The sequence below is a fragment of the Antrostomus carolinensis genome, unplaced genomic scaffold, assembly GCF_000700745.2.
Source record: "Antrostomus carolinensis isolate BGI_N321 unplaced genomic scaffold, ASM70074v2 scaffold5619, whole genome shotgun sequence".
NCBI lineage: Eukaryota > Metazoa > Chordata > Aves > Caprimulgiformes > Caprimulgidae > Antrostomus > Antrostomus carolinensis.
The window spans coordinates 30395-53237 of NW_010336297.1; the positions used below are offsets into that span (position 1 = coordinate 30395).

General features: G+C 42.6%; 1 protein-coding gene across 1 annotated transcript in view; it reads right to left on the bottom strand.

The window, feature by feature from the left end:
• MTSS1 (MTSS I-BAR domain containing 1) overlaps positions 1 to 22843 on the bottom strand; it is a gene marked incomplete at its 5' end in the record, with an annotated part of 109933 nt that overhangs the window by 22602 nt on the left and 64488 nt on the right. Inside the window, 4 exons of the mRNA XM_029086680.1 lie at positions 2104 to 2115; positions 7819 to 7893; positions 9630 to 9721; positions 10984 to 11068. Of these exons, the coding sequence (XP_028942513.1) occupies positions 2104 to 2115; positions 7819 to 7893; positions 9630 to 9721; positions 10984 to 11068 (264 nt within the window). The remainder of the gene's footprint in view (positions 1 to 2103; positions 2116 to 7818; positions 7894 to 9629; positions 9722 to 10983; positions 11069 to 22843) is intronic.

Consider the following 22843-nt stretch of genomic DNA (forward strand, 5'->3'; position numbering starts at 1 on the left):
CAGTCTCATCATGGTTCAGCTGTAAAAGTACACCTGGAAGGACACTCCTACCCCAGCTGCAGGCAAGTCTGAATGACCCACCAAAGCAATCAGTGTTAGAAACGGTCAAAAGCATCAAAGTAGTCAGAGGTCTCTGGTGTGGAACCAGCCAGACATGAACATGATGTAGGGACAGCTCTGTGGAGCATGTCCAGTTGCACTCAGAACAATGAGTCAACAATCTGAAAAGCCAGAAATTCAAATCCAGCAGACAGGAGGAGAAATGTAAGACCAGAAGTTGTGGACTGACTTCTCCAACAGCACCACACTCCAACAGCCTGGGGACTTGTGGCTTGACACAGGCAAGTAACAGCTAACGAACCGCAGAGAGCTTAACCGCTGCTCATCAATATGAACGTGAATCCACTGCTACTCCAAGGACGTAAGTTACCTCAGAGCATGTGCTTCATATCATTACCATGATGTGCAAGAGCTTTAAAGGACCAATATGCATTAAACCCTCAGTTTTACAATCTTCTGTGTGAATCCTGGCTGAAAGCCTCATTCAGCTTCCTAAATAACTATTTTTCAAAAAAAAAAAACTTTAGTAAAGGAAACATATTAGGGAGAAGGGAAAAAAAAATCTAATTTTCAACCCAATTTAATGCCTATATTTTATAAGACTACTTAAACTAGCAAGGCTATCAGCAAGAGCAAGGGAGAACAATGTTTTTTAAATGCTCTCAGTGCAAGTCTGACTGCTAAAGTTAATGCTCTCACTGACCAAGTAATGCACCAAATGTTGGTGAAATTATTATTTTCCACATTCTCACTTAAAGAGTGCTCCCTCCCACTTTTTTAGGTGTCTGCACAGAACTTGAATATTCAATGTTGGACACTGTCTACAGAATAGCAGAATTTATACTGTATGAGACAATGCTGAGTATATCTCTACTCATACAAACCAAAGCAGGCTCCAAGTCATTCACTCCCAAATCACCTTCTTTAGAAGAGCACACCTGCTTCAGCTGCCAGGATGAACAACCCCTCTCAGCCCTGCACAGTAAAGCCAACAAATAAACTAAAATGGATCTAGGCTGAGAAGGGAAAAATTCTGCCACCATTTACAGAAAGGTGGAAAACCTCATTGCTGGGGTTAACTTCAGACCCCTTCAGCAACCAAATCCAAGTCTTTCTGGTGGCTACTGGAGATCTGAATCAGCTGCTGATGTTCAAAAGTGCAAAGTTATCCCTTAAAACAGAAGTTCCAAGTTACCAAAGGGAATTTCCGGACTGAATTATAAACCAGGAAAAACACAAAGCATGGTTTCAAAGAAGGGGACAAGCAGCAGGCGCTACAGTGCCCAGCTCCAGGAGCACAGCTGAGGCACCTTGGCTGAGAGTCTCACAATCTAATCCATCCAGGCTTCTCCAAAGGGCAACACCTACATCGTTACACCTACAAGTGGAGGTATGATTATTTCCCTCAAATTCAGAAACACTGTTTCATTCACAGGAAGATCTCAAGGCAGTTACTTTAAAATTGCAATATAACTGAAACAGCACTCCAATTTAAACAGATTTGAGACGTGATCAGGCAGCAGAAGAGGAGACAACTGTGATGCTGATTTCCACCCCTTCCCCAGCATGAAGTTAAATATAGTGATTTCTTATCTATTGGTTAAGAAAGGTGCATGCGATTTTCGGAAAAAAGGGGGACTTGGATCACAGATTTACAAAGAACAACACTAAGGACTTTAAGCTCTAGACTTTAAAAGTCATATTAACAATAAGATATTAGATTATTTGACCATCACCTTGATGACATATCTATTCCATTTTACTTCTCTCCCAACTGTGACATGATTTATCAGTCCATGTTAATCCCTTTCTAAAATAAACCAGAGGTTTATCTACAATACTGATTTTCTTCTTTTACAGCATTCCAATTAGATGCCCAAAGAAAATAAATCAAAAGATGGTTTGTTCATTAAGATTAAGTGATATTTTAGTTTCATTAGAAATTAAAGTCTAGGCAGTTAGTGGAGACCAGACACCATAAAGAGGCCACAGCAAGGGCTACAATAAACCAGCCACCAGGGTTACAGCATGGCACAGACTTACCCAGAGCCTCAGCTGTCAGGCAGGTGCGCATGGTGAGAAATTGCAGGACACAAAATTGACACAGAAAGGAAAATAAAAAAAGTCAAACTGGTATTCCAGCATTCCTAGAGTTTAGACATTATCATCAGCGCCAAGACAAGAGAGTGAGCAGTTTGGACTAGACTGTTTTGACTTCTTTCGTTGCTGATAAAGACAAACGCAGTAGTTTTGGTTCCTGATGAGCTGCTGTAAATTAAACTCCCAGTTAGTTACCATACAGTTTTATTTTAAGAGATTTAAATCAATTTAGGAACTTTGTTTAAGCCTGCAGATTCCTAGGTGAGAACATGTTAACCTGTGCTTCAGTGCACAACACAGACAACTGTCAAACTCTGGTCAAGCTGGTGAAGAGGTACAAAGCACATTCCCTCACAGAGGGAACTCAAACGCAAAACTCTAGGCAGGTGCTGCATTAGTAACCACAGGGCTTTTTGATGAGCTCTACTGCAATTACATTAATAGGTTGTTAATTACATTAAAAACTAAACTAATTGCTGATGCAATATGGAATAACATAAAAAAGATTAACCATGATATGTGTATTTGAATTAAAAAACTTTATATATAAAGTTCTGCAATAAACCTGGCTTGCTGTCAAAAAGAGGGTAACTATCAAGAGGCATTCAAAACTCAAAGAATGAAAAGAAAGAAATATCTCTAGTCACTGATTTTGCAACATCTTCACTGGATTTTTATTATGAGGAGCTCACATTATAAGCTTGTGGGGTGGGGGAGGGGGGAAGAAAAAAACCCACCAAAAAACACTCACAGACACTATGGCTTCATCCACGCAGGATTTTTCCCCTGCAGCAGATAAGGATAATTTGCTCATTCGCTTTCCTCCTTCTGAGCTGTATCATAATGACTCCACAGTGAGTTCTGGCTCTCACTTCAGTCACCATGCCACACCTGATTGATCCATTTAGAGGAACAAGGCTATCTATGTCCTGGCAGAGAAAGGGTCTGGCCAGGGGTCTTCCCTCCCCAGGCTGCCACTTGAGACAGGGCAAGTGCCAAGTACCGAAAGAGTGCAAAGTACTTGAATGAGAAGGTCAGCATTTGCTTTAAGAACTGAGATATTCTTCAGTTATAATTACATTGAAGAGCTTTATGTTTTTCAGTTAAGAGTCACAGGGTTTATGCAATCATCCTTGAGTATAACAATACTACAGTTTCAAAGACCAGAGTGTAACACAAAAACAGCTGTGAAGGCTCTAAAACACAAACAGGTCATCTTTGCTAACCAGGAGGAGGGGAAGAAAAAGCACTTTTGGCAGTATTACAGGAAATTAATAATCATGTTCTACTCTTTCAACTTCATTAAAAGTAAGAATACTTTCCAAAACTGCTGCATACTCAAAAGTAGAGGTTGTGAGTTTGCATACTCAGTGTTGATGGGACACAAGATGAAACGCTGTACTGAATGTTAAGGGCACTCTACAGAAACTTCTGTGAATGGCTTAGAAATAAAACTCAGTTTTCCCATTAACACGCGTTTTATTATTTGGAGTGTTACATACAAGTCCTTTTCACAAATCTGTTTGGATTTAAACATTTTCCTCCAAGCTCACACACAGTATCACATGAAGAACCTGAAAATGAAACCTGCCAGTGAATTTATAGGCAGAAGGGAAGCAAGTCTAGTTAATCAATAATAGCCAAGCTGAAATACAGGAAATAAAGCCAACATGCACTCCAGATTTTACATTCAGTTATATTTTAAGTTAGTCACTTGATGCTTTTTGTTTTAAACTAAGAATCATGCATTTTGTTAACCTTCCAAAATGGTTACATGCAGAGCCACAGCTGCTGTCTCTTCTCTGAATTCAAGATAACAGCAACAGCTTCTAGCAGCTATGGATCCACTTATGAGGCCTTGACTCAGCAGAAACCTAAACATGGAATTTATTTTAAATATATGCATAATTATTCTGCCGACTCAGGTTAGCTGGGCTGACTTCTGATGTCCAATGTTTGTCTGAAAACAAAGAGCAATTTAGAAGATGTATGCAGTTCCATCCACTACATGGCTTCATCTGTTCAGACAAGAGCTAAGTTTCAGCGCTGGAGCGGGCAACAGGCTCTACAGGCCTCTTCCCCTTGGGAACCAGGGCGTAAGGAAAGGGATGCACCCTGAGGATCACCATGATACCCCCGAGGAACTGCATGGATCTGGGAGGTGCACGTGGATCCGATTTAGACTACATATATTTAGACTTCATATGGATTTTTATTTTTTTAATAGTTACAGACAACAAAAAGAATGAAAGTTTTCCCTGTAAGGTCTTTTGAAATGGAAGACCTTCAGACACACAAAGACTTGTCATTTTACCAGATACACTCTAGCAAACTTCCAAAAAGGACCTCTAACATCTTTTTGTTTTCTTTGGAAAGCTTGGTGTTTTCCCTGTCACCTCAAGCTTTGGAAACACCTTTATTGTAATTAACACACCTACTCTGCAAACATAATTTCTAATAAATGATCTTAAATGCCCAGCCCGAACTTTCAACTTGGCCGCATGGAACCAGAACAAACAGACCATGCACAAGCCAGAGAACAGGCAAACCCCAACGTGTGCATTGCCCTCAGCGCTAAGGTGGGTTGCCCAACCTCAGGCCTTCCTGCCAGGACAAGCTACGTAGCCCACGGCCCTTTCTCCCAAACATCCTTGGGATGCAGGCAAGGAGCTGCTACGCATGCTGCAGCCATCAGCTACGAGAGGCACCTCTGCAGCCTCACCAGCAGGGAGAGAGGACACCACTGCCATGACGCAAATGAGAAAAGTAGAGGGTTATATTTGAGTTCCTAGATCTGAAGCTGCCCAAAGCAGAAGAAAACCACTTTCCCATCTAGTCATAGCAGAAAAAGCTTGAAGGACATTTTTAGTAGCATGCACAGTATTTAAGCAAATCCAGAATTCAGCAAACATCTCACTTGCCCATAGATGATCATAAGGTTAATTCAAAAATATTCTTACAAGCGCTAGGAAGGGAATGAATTGGTTGTTTTAGAGTTCCCATAGGTGAGTCAGTAACTTTACAGAAAAATCAAAGGGACAGGGCCTGCTTGAGGAAGAACAGAACAAAAAAAGAAAGTCTGAGCAACAGGGAAATGGGAGAGTTGACACAGTAAGACATTCATGCACCAAGCCACGTGTCTGCCAGGACAGTTTCACCCAAGAGTTTCCCTGCATTTCATTTGTGACCTAAAGGAGAATCACTTCTGCAGCTTTATCATTTTATAAATAAACCCCTTATTGATTTTTCTTATCCCTCAGTGACAGCAAGAGCAACGTACCTCACCACATAGCACATTAAACAGGTCCGTCAGGGTGGGTACACACAAAAAAGCTTTCATAGCAACATTTGGCATTGCACTCAGACCAATGCTTTATTCCTCCAAGGTAGGGATCAAAAAGGAAAAAAGGAGAAAAAGCATCTGATATGTTTTTTTCTTCTATATTTAAGCACTGTAGATATCTTGCAAAAAGACAGGATGAACTTCCTCCCACCTCCCACCTACTTGTGCTGGGAACCCACAGCACCAGCAGCTTTGGCATTAATTCTCACACCCCGATGAGCCTCAGCACCTCACTGCATCGCTCCTTCCCAGGGGCCATGAGAACTCCTCGGAAATACTGCAGCTCCCTCTTTCCCCTTTACTGGCTACCTGTGAGCCTTCATCGCTTCCACCTTCCCCATACATGTCCCTCTGTGACTGGTCTTAATCTCACCTCAGCCCCACTGGGTTTGTGCTCCAGACCCAAACACCATGTGTGTGACAGCAGTTCTGAGGGATATGGCACAGAAATACAGCAGGTTCATTGACGGCTCCCAAAGCATGTCATAACAGCAAAATCAATCAATGACATTAAAAAAAAAAAGTCTTCAATCATAGCATGGCTGATACAAAAAAATAGCAAAATTAGGCCTGTTCCACTCCCTGTTCAAAGATGTTTAATCCTCAAGGGAGGACAAGACACCAGCATGCTGACCCTTGTCATTAGACACAGCACACATTTGGGGAAGGAGATAGGAACCCAAAAAATCCAAGAAGCAAGTCCACTTGCTTTAACCACTGCTGACAGACACCTACAGTGGCACCTGCAGTATGAGAACAGTGGGGTTTTTTCCAGGAGGCTTTAAGTGCTTCTCTCTCCTCTTCCCACCATACAGAAAATGCTGTGTCCTCCTCCAGGACTGCAGATTGATTTATCCACTACTCAGAACCAGGATAAAAGGGAGATGGAGCCAAATAGCTGTCAATTCATAGAAACAGGTTCAAAAAATGGTTCCTTCTTCCCATATCAGAGGCATGCTTTTCTCAGCTCTCACCGACCATGCACTGAGGGGTTGTTGTATCACATGGAGACAAGAAGTGATGAGACCAGAAAAGGGAGGAAGAGAGGCAAAGAAATGGAAGGAATATCACAGACTCTCTACAGCTGTTGGTCTGAAGTCAGAGAATTCATTACACAAAATGAGAAACACGTTTACACGTCACCTAAAAATAAAATTTACCACAAAAAATCACGTCCTCCTAAAGATGACCATTCTGATTTAAAACACTAAACTTTTCCATGGACACACAGACACACAGAGCCTACTAATCTAAGCTCCCTCATCCCTCATCTAAAGTCAGCTAAAATTCACGAGCAGCTTTCCAGTCATGTGGCTTTCTACCAGCACAATTATTGACTCACCTATTAGGAAGGACAGTTAGAAACAGCTCACCTGTTCTGGATAACACACAATTTAAAAAGTTCAAGAAACTCCCTGCCCCAGTATTTATTTTGCTTGTCACTGGGCTCACAGTTTTTAGGCAGGAGGGGAAACACAAGTTGTAACCTGCATGCTGAAAGCTGCTGAAAGAACACTTCCTACCCGGCTGAGAAAAGCCCAGTGCTGGTTTCTTGGCAGAAAGTCTGTTCCTGTACAAGCTCTGTATCATTTTTCCAAAGCTTGATGGGGTTTGCACTCGGCCAAGTAAAACCCTTAGTGATGGCAATGCTGCAGTGATGAATATTTCCATTAATATGATGATGAAACTCCTGTGACAAGATGGTGGTGGGAGAGCAACAGGAGCTTGAGATTCAGCTGCTAAAAAAGACAGATTGCCTTTGTGGAGAACTCCCTTTCTTTTCTTACTCATCTTTATAGCTTTCCATGGTTGCCAAGTGCCCTCCCCCTGACAACAACCCATGCCACCTTCTCACACTCTGAGGAATAATGTAAGGTTTAGGAGATTACAGACTGTTAAAAAAAAGAAAAAAGAAAGATGGTAGAAAGGGAGAAGAGTGAGAAATGTTAATAGTTACAGAACATTTGCATAATGGCTTTTTTTATATTATTCCAAAAGATTCTAGAAAATTTTACAGGTATCTGCACAAGTCATGTTACAGTGTCAGCATTCTTAACAAGAATAAGTTAGCAGCAAGCACTCTATTTTAAAACATGATTGACTTTTTGTACAAATACTTTTAAGGCTTTTCTATAAGAACATTAGATAGCAGCTTCAGAATATGATTTAAATGACACATAATAATTGAACTCTGGTGTTCAGGAATACATTACAGGGGACTGAACTATTACAATAGAAAGTTCTATCGCTGTTCAACCTTTGCCAATGAGCACAGCACAAAAGGTTTTTAACAGTACAAGTATGAAGCAAGTTACCTTTCTTTGCTTTCTTCTGCAGCTTCAGTGTGTCAGACGATTTCTTTTTTATTTCTTGGCGGGCTTTTTTGTATTCTAAAAAAACACACAATCTTTTATTATCAATACACTTGATGTCAAAATGATTGTTTTTCACAGAAAAGGCTATGTTTAAAGACATTAGGTTACAAATTTTAAGAGGACAGCTACTATCAAAGTGACTTAGAACTTGCATTTTATAATGCCTATACATTTGGATTAATGTAACATTTTAGGGTGTGAGCACATTCACATACCAAAATCTTTCCCAAATAAACAAAGCCTTTACAGAAATAACAGCCAAGAACACAGTACAAAATTAGAGTGCTTTTCATTTCAGAGACCCATCCACTTTCAGGAATGGAAAAGAGAGATGACAGGTTTCTTGAAACTTCTGTGTTCAAAAACAAGTATCCAGAAATGGCACAGCAGCGAATATCCTGTGATCCCTCTCCAGCATGAGAGTGAGGCAGAGGGAGAGGGTGCTAAAACTTTGCCCAAGGAAGGGTCACATTGCCAGCTCTTTCTGATGAAGTGGAGCACACTGCGGTTGTCCTCATTTTCAGATGAGCTGCAAATCCTGGGAGAATTAAAATCCCAGAACAAAATATTCCATCTCTAGTCCAGGCACGCTAAAGGTGCCAGATATGAAAACTGACACTTTAAAAAAGAAAAAAAAGAAAAAAGAGAAAAGGCATGTATACATGTATATACATAGACACATACTCTTTAACAAAGGAGGTCAATGTTATTAATCCTCTATAGATGAAAAAATAGAAGCAGGCTGGTGACAGAGACAGGAACTGTACTGGGGCCAACTGCACCCCCAACACCCAAGTCTACCCACTGAACCCTAAATCTCACTGCCACTTTGGCCAGGGTCACCCCTACCTGCAGGAACCCAGCTGATTCCTCCCTCCTGCTCACTACCTGCTTAACACTCTCCACAGCACAAGGTGGAAATTTTTTCAAGAGCTGCTGATTAAGCTGTTTCTATTTGACCACAGTAATAGTGGGGCAAGAAGCAAATCCTCTTTTGGAGGCCAAGCACACTCCTTCACATCAGTTCTCACCCTCCCCAAAATAAATTATGGTGATGCTGCTTCTTTCAGACATAGCAAAAGTCTTCAATTTTCAAGGGTCAGTGGTGAACTGCAACCTGCTTTCAGCACCCATGCTAGATGGCCATCATCCCCAATACAACTTTAGCAAAGCCAAAGGCATCTACCAATATGCTCTTGCCGTGCAAGACTGCTGCCTCCTGCTCATTCCCCCAGGAAAGCCTCCGGAGCCATCATCTGCAGCTCTGAGCATCCCATGCCCAGTGACACAGCTTTCCCGTTCCCCAGGTGCACATCTCTGTATCGCATCAGATATAACATAACAATGCTGAATGTTTTACAGGGCTGTGCATTCTCTGGAGGACACTATGTCTGAGACATAACATGATCTTACAGTCAGCTTTTAACTACACCCCAGGGCTTTGCAGGGATAGAAGCAGCATCCCCAATCCTCAGTGCTATTGGAGATCATACAGTGAGAGTGGGCTAACAGAGTTAAAACCAGTCCTGAAAAACAACCCATCCCTTGGGGTCCTGCAAACTAAACCTTCAAAATGTATATGCAAGGGTTAAAAATTTGTTAGGCACTTTGAGAGAGGAGTGTTTTAGAAGACAAAAGTTATTACATATTTTTAAGCATGTCATTCGGTTCCCCAGTACAAACATGAAAAGAGGAAGAAAAGCTGATATTACAATCTTATCCCTATTAAAGAATTCTTCCTCTGTAACTACCTTTTGCATGGTCTTTATCCAGTTGATTGGCCACTTTCTTCCACTCTTCCATCTGTTCTTGAAGTGGGTTTATCAGACAGTCAATTAAAGCACTAATTTTGTTGAAAAAACACAAAGAGCAATCAAATCCTGCAGATGCCCCTATTCTTATATAGAGAGCCAAGGTCAATATTGGAGTATTTTTACTTTTTGCTGCGACAGCTACCAGTGTCAAAATGTAAATATCAGAACATAGAAATGTTTATGCTGGAGAAAGCAAAAGAAAGGACTGGATCAAAAAAAAAATCCACATCACAAGATAACCAGAATTACTGTGCAGAAGTTCAGGCCAGTAAGGAACAGAGTGTAAATCAGAGGAGTGACCCGACGCAGGGCCAACGCGAACAGTTGGATCCTACTGATCTGTCACACAAAGAGCAGTTTAAATGGATAGTCTGGAGACTGGAAAGGTTCATGCAGCCATGAAGATTATAAATCTAAATAACACATGTATATGCACAAGAAGACAGAGCAGTTGTACAAGCGAACAGCATCCTGCCACTGATGTGCCTCACCTCTCGCCAGTGGAGCCCATGATACAGCACTAGTAATGCTCCGCTAATTAATGAAATTGGGATTGAATACTTTAAACAGCTAACTCTGGGGTAACTAGAGACTAAAGTTGTCTCCTCGTGGCCAATTTCACAAATATCTTCATTTTAAAAGAGAAGAAACATACCAGGTCATCAGGCAACTGGTGAAGCATCATTTTGGTTCACCTTAGGTCAAGTATAACTTTAGAAGTTATGAGTTTTTAAGTCTGGTTAAAAAAGGCACATGTGCAAAACACTGTTTACTACAGAAGTAGCTTGTTTATGTATAGCCCAGCTCACACAAGTTAATTGTCTCCCATTACCTCTGCAGTCTTTAACTTTAACTGCAAAAAGGGGATGAGAGAATTTGCCTTTTCCATACGTGTTTGCTCAAAGTTTCTCTCTTGGCTGTAAGCTATTTGGGCTCTCCAGTAAGCTGAGGAGGCAGCACAACACTTGCTCCTGCTTTAAAACATACTGACAAAGCTTAATGTCCTGAAACAAAGACAGGTCGGTCACATCAGCAGCCACCTGCTCAGCACTGAGCAACAGGAACTGACAGTGGGAATGTGCAGCATTTAGAGTGATTCGAGGTGACAAGCCCAGTCCCCAGAACACGCGGTGAAATCCTGTGTGTTCACAACACCTAGTGTGCTGCGGGGCAAAACAACTGCTGGTCTCAGTGACGTGGTCAGACCAATGCTGGTGAACAGCCTTAGGTGTTCCCCAGTAGCAAATGAAAGAGGAACCTCGAGCTCTGGGCCAGGTACAGAGTCACTCACCTTGAGAACTGACGGAGTTTGGACTCTATACTTCTGTGCCTCATGCACATCCTGGTGAGAGCAGACCCAATCTCTCTGGTACCACCTGAAAAACAAAACACAAGGCAGGTGAGACCCCTGATGAGACTTCTGCCTGGGATTTAGGCATGTCAATCACAAGGCAGGTGCCAAGTCTTCCAGAGCAACTGTAAAACAGATTCATAATAACTGTAGAATTGACCAGGCTATTAACTGGGCAGACTCAGGGATATCTACCACCTTGGGAAGAGATTAATTCTTGTTTCATTCTTGTTCATCCAGAGACCAGAGCTGAACAATCAAACCTGATTAAATCAGTTCTTCCCAGTAGCTTTACGTGCCCAACTCCTTGGCCCAAGAGTTGAAAGAAAAGGGCTTGAGATGTCAAAAGCCAGGAAGCAAAGCTGGCAAGCGAGTGGGCATCTATGGACAGTTTATTTCCACATTCTGGAAATAAACCCAGGGAGATGCAATCTGGTTTTTCCATATGTAGATTCTTTAGACCCGATGCTTGAAAGGATTTTGCTCCTCCAGAATATGTAAGCAATCCTACATATTGCCTCAGAGGTCAGTGACACGTAGGGTCAGGGTGTCACACGTACCTGCCATCGCAGACCACATTGCCAGAAGGTGGCACTATTTGCTGTACGCCCTCGCTCATCTCCCTTCCTGACAACTGCATGACAGCCAGAGTCCTTTTTTGCAAGTGTTCCTCCTCCAAAGTTCTCCCTTTTAAAAGCACACACATTCCTCCATTTCCCACTTTAATCAGGATTATCAACTTTGATCAGCCTATTAAGTTTCAGTATAATTTTGTTTTGGTTAGTGTTAGTTTTGATAATTGCTTAGTCCCTATTACAAACCAACTCTACTATTCTCAGGGTACAAGTATCAGCCTTTGTACAAAGCTCTTCCAAACTGTAGCATTCTCTGGAACAACTATTTAAAAGCCTCATTTGATTATTAAAATAACCTTAGACTTGTAATATACAGCAAAGTATTTTCTTTAGGCTTTAAAACTGGTATTGTGCAAGTAAAAAATACTTTCCTGGATAAAAAAACCTTGAAAATTGTAATAATTTTATTTATTTTTTTAAGCATGAAAACAAGTCACCATCTTCCTGCATTCTCGCAGAATTAAATCCTGTGCCCACGAAATGGCTCTGGAACAAAGACACTAAATAACTGGAACAAATTGTGGCTATTTGGTATTTTGCATTGTTCAAAAAGATAAACAGAAAGTCCTTTGTCACTTGCCCAATTACTCATGTTTTTATAAGGAGCTTTTGAAATAATATTATTTGGTTACACTGAAGAGCTGCAGCCTCGCAGCGTACGGGTGGCTGGGAAAAGCGTACGGACTCCAGCCTGGATCCAGACCCAGCGCTTCCGGCCATGGACTCTGTTAACTGGAAAAGCGACACAGAAGATGGGGAAAGGCGTAATGGAGAGAGAGCAACTGGAGGAAGAGGACAACATCCACAACAAAAAGTGGATTTCTGTCCTAAAACATGGGCATTTTTCTCTGGACATACTGCCAAATAAAAAGTAACTCAGAGCCTAATTTGGCACAACTCCAACAGCAGAGATGGAGAAACGAAACAAAAACTTCCATGGCCATTCACCAGGACAATTCCCAATCGAGTGTAAGCAAAAGGCAGGTCTTTCAGGTTGAAAACTCACTGAAATACTGGAACATGAAGGACTGCAAATGGTTAAGTGACACTGCTTTCCTAAGCCCATTATAAGAAAAAAGGAAGAGTCATTTCAGAACAGTAAATAGGAAACAAGACACCATGTGTTTTAGAGACTAGGAAACAAGGGTCAGTTACTATAAAAATTAAACTGCAAGGTAACAATATTTTAACTGAAACCCTAATAACCAAAGTTCACATATATCCCTTCAACACACAACACAGATGGGTGGGCACGGTCAGTAAAACAGCTATTCAAAGCTGGGTCTATACATTGGTAGTTGTGCGTGTTTAAAACAAAACCCCACAACCAAGTAAAGAAAACCTGGAATAAAAAGGTTATTCCACAGAAAAAAACCAAACCCAACTGGGTAGGAAAGAAGGGGGGTTACTGGTTCTTCCCACCTTTTGAAACTTCATGTTATCAGTTAAGTGTTTACAAGAGCATGGAAGTTTGAGGTGTTAATTTTATTCTGTGAATAAAGACTACTCTAACAAAGTGAAGGAAAAGCGAAAAAAAATGGTTTTGAGAAGTTTTTAATGCCCCTTCTGGAAACAAAGTGTTGCAGAAGATGGGTTCAGGAGCCTGCTCAGGAAGGGGGATGAGGGGTTCTGCTGGAAAGTTTGGGAGGGCTGAGCCAGCACCTCAGTTTGGTCAGCATGGACCTGGGGAGGGCTGCAGGGAGCGGGTCGGGGTTGGTCAACAATTTGCTGAGAAAGGTGCTGCTCAGCCCCCCCTCCAGACTGTAAATCCCTCTCAAACAGCACTTAAATTATAAAGTCAACCTGCCTAAAAATGAAGTGCTGGGGAAAACGATCACTCCGAACAGCTATGACAAGAAGGGATTCCCGTTCCTCTGCACAATAACTTGCTACAATCGATAAACCGAGTTTACTGATAAATAAACTCAGTTTACAATAAACTGAATTCAGAATAAACTGAGTTCAACTACCTTGGAAATAAGATTTCTGCTGTACCACAAAATATCAACGTAACTCTTGCAGCAAATGCACGTCCCCTGTGAAGTCTTTCCAGCTGCCCTCTCTGCTCCTCTTGCTGTAGGACCATTTAAAGAGTTCTCCACAGCCTCTTGCCCCAAGGCTTACAGTGCTGCTGTCACAGGCAGGAGTGAGCTTTGGTTTTATTTCCCAGAGCCTTCTCATTCGCAGTCCGCTGCCATCTCACACGGGGAGGGGGGCAGGTGGCAGGGAGGCCCCAAAAGGCTGTTGTGTGGCAGCAGCTTCTGACCCAGCAAAGGGGAACCAGTTTCCGTTCAACATGCGCTGCTACAATAAAATCACCATGCATTTCCAATTCCTGTGTAAAAACTAATGTTACTGGTGTCTAATTAAGTGTAGGAGAGAGAACCTTTACAAGAGACAAGGGGCTGTTTAATCTCAGCATTCATTTAATTAGCAGAGGCAAGAACTGTGTCCAAGTGTCCCTACATACCTACCCAGGTGAAACAGCCCATGGAGATACGGGTACACCTCCTGCAGAGTTTCTGGATGTGGAACAACAACAGCACCATTTTGGAAAGGATCACCTCCTCAGATATGCCAAAACAATTTTTATTTTGGGGGTGCCTCAGCAATCCCTTCTTAAAAATCAGTCACCAGACTGAAAGAAGGACAGAACCAGCCCATCTCCTCCCATGCCTGAATCCCACTGGTCCTCCTCCATGTATTAACTACTGCAACAGCACCAGAGTTAAACAGAGCTTTACCTCCCTGGTCCCAAATGTATTATCTGTAAAGAATCAAAATATTTCCTGAGAAGGCAAAAAAAATTAAATACAAGCCTCTCACCGCCCCTTGATTTATTGAGCTGGAGCACCATGGCCATTACTGATGCATTCAGCAGTCCTTCCAGGAACACGTGCGGTGCAAAGGGTTTATCTCAACTGCCAGCAGGTTTCTGCAAAGGCTGGTTCCCACCAGCAGAACTGCACTGATGCTCCTGTTTCCAAAGGGCTGGGATCAGCTGGCTACACAAACTGGCAGAAGGGAACCATTTTGTACCACCACAGTGGTTTAAAAATGGCCAAACATAACAAGAGATGGTAGTTTGGATTTGTTTCTTCTACCCGATCTCAGCCAGACAGCCTTCGTGAGCAAGAGTAACGTATGCTTTATATAAATTATAGTTCCACGTTACAGTAGCAGTTTACTGACAGAAGGAGGGGGTGGGTGGCCAACGTGCATACTCTGCAAACAGCAATGGACCTTGGAAGCAACATTAACACGTGTGCGTGTGCTGATATTGGCTATGCAGCTGAGTATTCACAATCTGCTAAGGAGCTTATTGCGCTGGGCTATGCCACGGTCATACAAAACCTGCTTCAGCTTCCAAATTAATTCATGGTTTATCTTTTCAAAAAAACCAGCTCCATAAGTGATCAACTGCCCACTTACTAAAGGACAGATCCATGAGGCAGGGGGGCAGAAGACCAAGTGGAGAGAACTCCTTTTCCAGTGCTATCAACAGACCAACTTAGTGGCAAAGCGAGCACCCGAAGCAGCAGTGTGTCGGGAGCGTGCCCAAAGCACTGCCCGTCTCCACTCCATGTACAAGTGTGTCCCTGGCAAAAAGTCACAACATTCTCCAGTAGCTATAATTTCCTGAAAAGAAACACTGAGGCCAGATTAGCAAACTTTTCATCAAACCAAGAGTATGTTGGGTGGGTGACCTGGGCTCCGTTCACTGCTCTGCAGCTATTCAAGTTAAAACTACTGTGCCTTGGGCTCCCCGTTTACAATGAGGCTGTGAATTATCTCCTTCTCTGACATACTACAATAATTCATCTATTAAGGCAAACAATGCTCGGAACAGTGTAAAGTAATACTTCAAAACCGGAGATGAGAGCTGTATTCATCAGAATTCCCACTCAGACAAAGTGGCTTAACAAAATGCTCCTGTCAAATTTGATTAGAAAGTGGGTGATAACATCAGCCCTATTTCTCATAAGTAAAAGGCAACTCTGCAAGGCAAAACGTGCTTTTTCTCCCACCTTCCCTGCTTCTCCCTGTTCCTGCCTAAGCCTGTATGAGACCAAAAACCTTTTTCGTGTAAGATAATTAAACGAAAGCCTGCGGACCATGACACCACAATGAGTCCACTATAAAGGCATAAATGATTTTCTTTCGATGTTTGCTTGTCATTCAACATTGCAGACAGACAACAGGGAGAGACTGTAGGGAAGAGACTCAATTGTTTTATTGGAGTCATTATGTTTGTATTTAATAATGATCGTATATCAAGGAAATGATTATTTGACGAAATGTGCAGCTGTACAACTGCATGGCCTCTGTGTACTCCAAACAACCCACTACAATCAACCTCTTATCTTCCTCCTCTCGCTTCACTGTTGAGCAACCCTAGAAGGCTCAGAAGATGACTGCCTCTCAGAAAGTGCCTTTAAGGCTCCAACTTATTAACGAGCTCATCTTTATCTTCAAGGGCAGAGTCCAAATATGCCAGCTACTTCCCTCTTTTCCAAAAAGGATGGAATGATGAAAAATGGGTGTAATACTTCTGTAATTTCCAAGTTATCAGAAGAGGCTTCCATTTTCGAGCAAAGATTAAAGCAGGAGTGGAGCACAGGCAAGATTATTAAATACAACTCTGAACACGGAGGCTATGACAGGATGAGTAACGGCAGGACATTTTAAGTTAATGGTCATTACTCAACCCTTATCCAAACTCACGCTGTTAGAAGAGCAAGCAGCTTCCATCACTGATTACACAGGGCATGGACCTTGATCTTGCAAAACTGTTTATGCGGATGCCTCCCTGAAACTCAAGGATGATGGGGTCAGCGCCAGGGTGCCACAGCAGACAGGGAGAAAAGGAGGGCTTGTGCCTGAAAGTGACCAGCACAGGGCTTGTAAGCATTACCACTGGGACAGACACCTGAAAGTAGAGCTGTGGTAGCACTTTATGTTTCAGGGTGTCAACAGCTTCCAGGTAAGACTTGTAAGCTGGAAAAACAAAATAGAAACTGCAGACAGCAGAGGGATGTTGTTCATCTACCAGCCAGGAAAAGAAAACAGGACATCGTTATTCCTACAGCTACTATGAGCCTTTCTGAGCAGCACTTGGCAAAGTCTCTTGAAGTTGCTGCTCAAAGCCAGCAAAAACCGATTTCCTGAAGTATTAAAAAAAAAAAAGTTTTAATTTAAACATCTTTGCAGAAGATGAATGCAGATTCAAGGTCAAACTCATGTAAGGATTTTAGATTAACAGAATTTAATAAAAGAACTCTGGCAGGCCATTGTCACGTACTGCATCTCTGCGGTTGTCATTGCAAAGGAACAGCTTGCTTGCAATGTTCAGTCGAGCGCCCTTTTGGGCAAATTACTTGGAAAACACATTTATAGAGGCCTAATATGAAGTTGTCACATTTACTAGAGCCCCAAGCAGTCCAGACAGCCCTGAGAAGAAAATGCTGTAGGTGGTTTATTTTCTCTTGTGCAGAAGAAACTAGCATTTGTTCATGGGTGGGACTAGCAGGATCTCAAATTGTATTTGCATTGATTTTAAAGGAGGAAGAAGAGCCAAGAAGAAGAGTGGCAGCTAGTTAAAGCAGAAGAGAAGCAAAAGAAACAGGAAACCTGAGCCGTCCCTAGCCCACAGCCTGCCCTGGCAACCGCCAGCATTAGGAAGTCCTTAAAACAGACTATGACCATGTTCCATTCAGTATGTTAAAGAACATGCAAGAAAGGTCTTATGACTTCTTCTGATCTAGCTTATTCCTCTGCTCAGCAGCATTTTTGCTTACCCTAGCTGTTCTCTCAGCAGAGCACTGGGCAAAATCCTCACCCCATGGGAGACAAGATGAGTGTTGTCATTAAATAAGCAGGGTCAGAATTTCACCCATGTACATGGAGGTCACTACACAGTTCATCTGACATATTAAATACGGTCATGAACCAGCCCAGCGACGATCTTTGGACAGTCTGGGTTTAGTCAGCCTTCAGGACATGCTGAAAAGCTCCCCTGTGGCTCTCTGCTTTTAAAGAGGATGTCACACACACAGGTGGCTGAAAATGCTTTGGCAAGGTTTAACTGAAGTTATCGTAGGATGCATTGATTCAGTTTTGGAGAAACTAAGAAGTCTGTCATTGATTCACAAACTTGTAAGAGACACAAAATGCATCACTGAACTGTGACATCCTGTTCGAGGGCAGTAAAAGTCCAGGCAGAAGTGTTTCCCAGTAACAAAAGCTGCAAGTTTGAGCATGTTTGTGTCAGGAGTGCAAGCCAGTCTGGTCCCTCCTCTTCTCCCTTTCATAAACAGTGTTGCCAGCACAGACAGCAGCGGTTTGCTTCTGGGTATTTCTTTCAAGAATTAATACCCATCCCTCCTCACAGGTGCTTGTTGCTTGTTTTTATGAACCCAGAATTCCGCATCAACGTTTTAATGCCACCAAAATAGAGCATCATTAGAAACAGATTTGCTGAGAAGAGCAAATGTCACACTTGTGTTTTCCAAGGGCCATTATTTACATTTTATCCTTTGGAATACAAATAATTTCATTACTGAAAACACACCGGGTCTGCTAAACATCTGTACTCACAATGAAGCTGTGCCCACTAATATTGTCCATACCTTTTCCCCATTTCTTTTCAAATTTACAGACAAACGTATTTCCGAAATCATTCTATGAATAGCTACGTAAACCTAACGGTCTTAATCTGAGCAGATCCAACTGCTTTGCTCCAAATGCTACACCCACTAACGGCTTAAGAAAGGCAGGCAATGTGAGTCATCAAGCTTTCTCCCCAAAAAAAAATAGAAGCATGCTAAGGGAAAGGACTCTTTGGAATTCCTGAAGCTGCTGAAGAACGCAGGGCCAAAATTGCACGGTATTTCGGAGTAACCCCTCACCTGTGCAGCAGTATCCCAGAGTCAAGCTGCCAGTCAATGGGTATCTAAGTCCAGCTCCATAAGCCAGGGATACTCACTGCACTGAGGACCACGTTCCACTGCGTGCTCCAGATGGTGAAAAGATGGAGATCTGGTTCAGATCTACTTAGATAGCCAGACTCATTGATCTCCGTGCCTTCATGAATCTGGCTCTAAATGAACACTTAGTGTCAGCCCGATGTGTGAAGAAGGCAGTAACTCAAGATCCTTATGTTCTTCTGAAGTACAGCTCTTTATTTTGTCTGGGCATAGCTATGAACTGTGATGTAATCTGATTAGACACCAGCAATATTCAATGAGGGGAAGGGATAATACACTTACAGCAAATGGCTCGGAACACCAAGCACAATTCCACCGCGTGCTCAGCAGAACACACACTCCTTATTTTGAACTGGCAACTTCCACAGAGGCTGTGAAAAGCCTACAGGTATCTCTCCTCTTTGTGTTGAGCTATCAGCCTTGCAAACACCTCTGGCCCCAAAAGCTCCTCAATTCAGGTCTCCCAACCACCTGTGCTGCTGATCCCAATCCAGCCAAGATTTCAGCTGCAACCAAATGGCTGCTGCCTCTGAAACACAAAATCAAGCACACCCAGGACAAGCAGGTGCAAAAAGCAGAAGAAAAGATTATTTTTTTTTAAATCCAAGTCAGCAGATCTAACTGAAACTCCACAGCAAGCAGATCTGCAGAATAAGGCAGTGCTATTTTTACATGCTGACACTTCTGCCAACAGAGCATGCTTCCTTAGTGAATGGAGGGAAAGATCACAGAGGGACAAAGGGAGGTAAAAATCATGCAAACCACCTAAAGAAATTATCAATGCAAGAAATTTTAGAGCAAGTCCATTATGCTTCAGTTAGCTATACAGAGATACAGCATCATCAACCCATTAAAAGATTCAACGCACGCCTAAGCAGTGAGCGCAGCATCTTAGTCCCTGGGTGCAAGGGGAAACTCTTCCCCTGCCCCAGCTATTCAGGGACTTGGTTCCCTCTCTCTGGGGCAACCTCATGCCTTTGCTCAGTGTTAATTATCTCTAATTGCAACTAGCATATATGGGGGAGATGCTGGTGGTGATGCTTCAAAAAGCAAGACATCCTCTTTCTGGTACTTTATCAAGGCAGCTGCCCTGTGTGCTCCAACAACCATTTAAAAATTGTCTCAGATATGTACTGAAATACCTGTGGCTTAACTTCATCCCCCTGATTTTTTTATTGCACCTCCAAACTCATTTAAACTTGGCTTAATAGAAGCCTAGATTAAAAGCACACTGACTTTACAGACTGCTCCTCTAAAACTCAGAAGACTCAGCAGACGTACAGAGAACCCTCACACCTCTTTAATTGAGTGGTGATAACAAAGGGTAACAAGAACCCAGGGCACCAGTGTTTACAGCTACCCAGATTGCCCCAAAGCTCGTTTTGCCCAGTGCTATACATGAAGACAATTATGCCATTCATGGGGTCAGCTCTCAAACAGTTAACTAGTTTTGTCCTCACTGATAAGCTTGTTTTTTTTTTTTAGCATCTCACTTATTTTCCATTTCAGCTTCCCCAGCTTTACTACAATATAATGAATTTTCACAAAAGCAAAGAGAATGTCACCGCATGGGTTTGACACCAGCTGGCTGCTTAAGCCCACAGTATGAAGGAATTTGATACAGAACACTGAACTCAGCTTAAAAAAAAAAAGCAGCAATATTCCACCTGTTACAGAAAGTGAAATGAGGACAGTCATCTCCAAGCAGAGAAACCAGAGATCTTTGTGCTTTTGGCCACAAACTCAGTAACATACTCTGAAAGACACAGCAACCTCTGAGTTCATACTTTTGAATTTAGAAAAGGTATGGGCATTTCCTCCTTTCCTTGCTGCTGTAAGCAGGAAATGAAGCAAGCTTCACGCAAGAACAAGGCTGCATGAAGATCAGGTGAGACAGCTTACAAGCACAGGACCATGCTCCCCAGATCTGTGGCTGCTTTGAATGCACAGATTCACATGCTCCGCAGGCAAACTCCTGTTTATCCCACAAATCCTTCCAAACAACCTATGCTGTCAGGCTGCATTTAAAGTGTGCCTGCTTAAACCATGGAGAGTGCAGCAGGGAGAAGCTTCAAGAGTTCTTTGATTCACAAAAAGAAAAAAACACATCTTGTAGAAAAGATCAAATGAAACTGCAAAGGTGTCAGCATTACAAACACGGCACACAGCGAGACACCCAGCAGCGCTGACTGGGTGCCAGCACCAAGGACGCGCTTATCTCTGTCTGCAAGGACAGAGCAACCGGGTTTCTTCTTCCAAACAAGCTCCGCTGGACTGTAGCAAACACGTCTCCACCACTGGAACAGCAGATGCACGTAGTTCTGCTGTACTTGCCCGCTGTGACACACACACATGCAACACACACCAGGTTTGTAAGATCTGTGGAAGAAGGTTAAGTCTCAACATGTCACTCAATCACTCTTGGTAAGAACAACTGCAAGAAGCTTCACAAAACCAGGATTTGAATCAATGAAAAAGAGTAGGAACCAAAAGACAGAAGGAAAACAAAGATGAATTAAGAACAGGGCTTTGCAAATCCCGAAATTTAAGCCTTGAAAGGGGAGCAGAAACTATCCTGTGCCCACAGAAGGTGCCTCACAGCAGTGCTTCCCCACATAAGAGTGCTGCTATGGCTTTTATAGCAATAATGTGCAAAACTACGTTAATACCCTTCTGAGAGGATTCCTTCCATGGAGGGGAGGCCCATGTGCCTGTACTGCTCCCCTCCAAATACTGGGGTAAGGTGTTTGGTTACTGGTCCTTCCTTTCAGCACCTCATGCAAAAACCAGGGAGACAAAACTGGAGGAGACCTCAGGAAGCCAGGTGGTCTGCTCCCCCACTAAAAGCAGGGCTTTTATGATGATGTTCCTGGGGCTCTGTCCAGTCCAGCTTTGAGTGTCTCTAGGGTTGGAGATCCTGAGCTCCTCTTCCAGTTGCTGACTAGTGCCACTGTGAAAATTGTTTTCCCCATCTAAAATCCAGAGTCTATTGTCCCAGCAGTTCAAACTCACAGTTGTCCAAGCACCTCCCCTGACACTGCTTCATCAACATAACACAGTAAATACATGTGGAAAGTGTTTATTGGTTTTACCCAAGTAAAAGCTTCGATGTCAGAGGAATTCAAACATCCATCTTATGCACACAGAAAAGCATGGCCACAACCCAATCTGGGAAAAAATTACATCTGTGGTATTTTCAAAATGACATAAAACCAATTAATGTTCACCTACATAAAGCGACCAGACCAAGCGCTAACTTGTCCAAATGCATCCATGTACATTTACTTCTGCTGCATTTCTTAGGGTTTCTCGAAAAATGAATTCTCAGTACTTCATGGTTAATCTGATTTAAGTACAGAAACATTCATCTGGTCATTTGACATCTCTGGTAATGCAGGAAATCCATCTAAACCTCAGAGCTCCTCACACGCTCTGATGCTTCTTCTAAGAGACCTCATCAACCTGCACCTACAATACACAGTTGGCTGTGACCTATTGCTGTTAATTTGTCTATTAAAGACAAAAGGAAGTGTCAAAGGTGGATGGAGGATTTCTGACCTAGGTTTTAAGCACTGTAATGCACAGAGCTCGCACATAAATTACAAGTTCAGAGCAAAGCGTTCAGAAAGGGTCACCTCCTATTTAGAATTTATTAACTACTCCCCACAGAGACCACCTTGATTTAGTACCACGTAACCCATATTCCCACATTTCACAGTGATATTGTTACACGAAAGGTTTCTCTGCCTGCCATCCTGCTCAGACACGTGAGGCAGGAACGATCAATTCACCCAGTTCTTCTCCCAAAGATGGTGAACTTGAGGGACAGGTCACTCAGAAATTACACACACACAAACACCTGCACAGTTACAGAGAGTTTGAGGAAACCCACATTTGTAACATTGTGCTGGACGTGCTGGGGAAGAAAAGCCTTAGATCACTCAACAGAAAGTCATCTTGCCATGTGGTCTCAAAACCAGTTTGCAACACACAGGGCCAACAGAGATGACGGGATTTTATTTTGCTAACCGAAGGGAGAGCCCACAGGCTTTGGACGCTTTAAGACTTGGGCTCTGGTCCCAAATCCCCAAGCGTAAGCTTGACTCAAATCCATCTGCTGCTCACCAACGTGTTCAGCTCTCTCCTAGACTGAGAAGCAGAAATCTTACAAGATAGTGA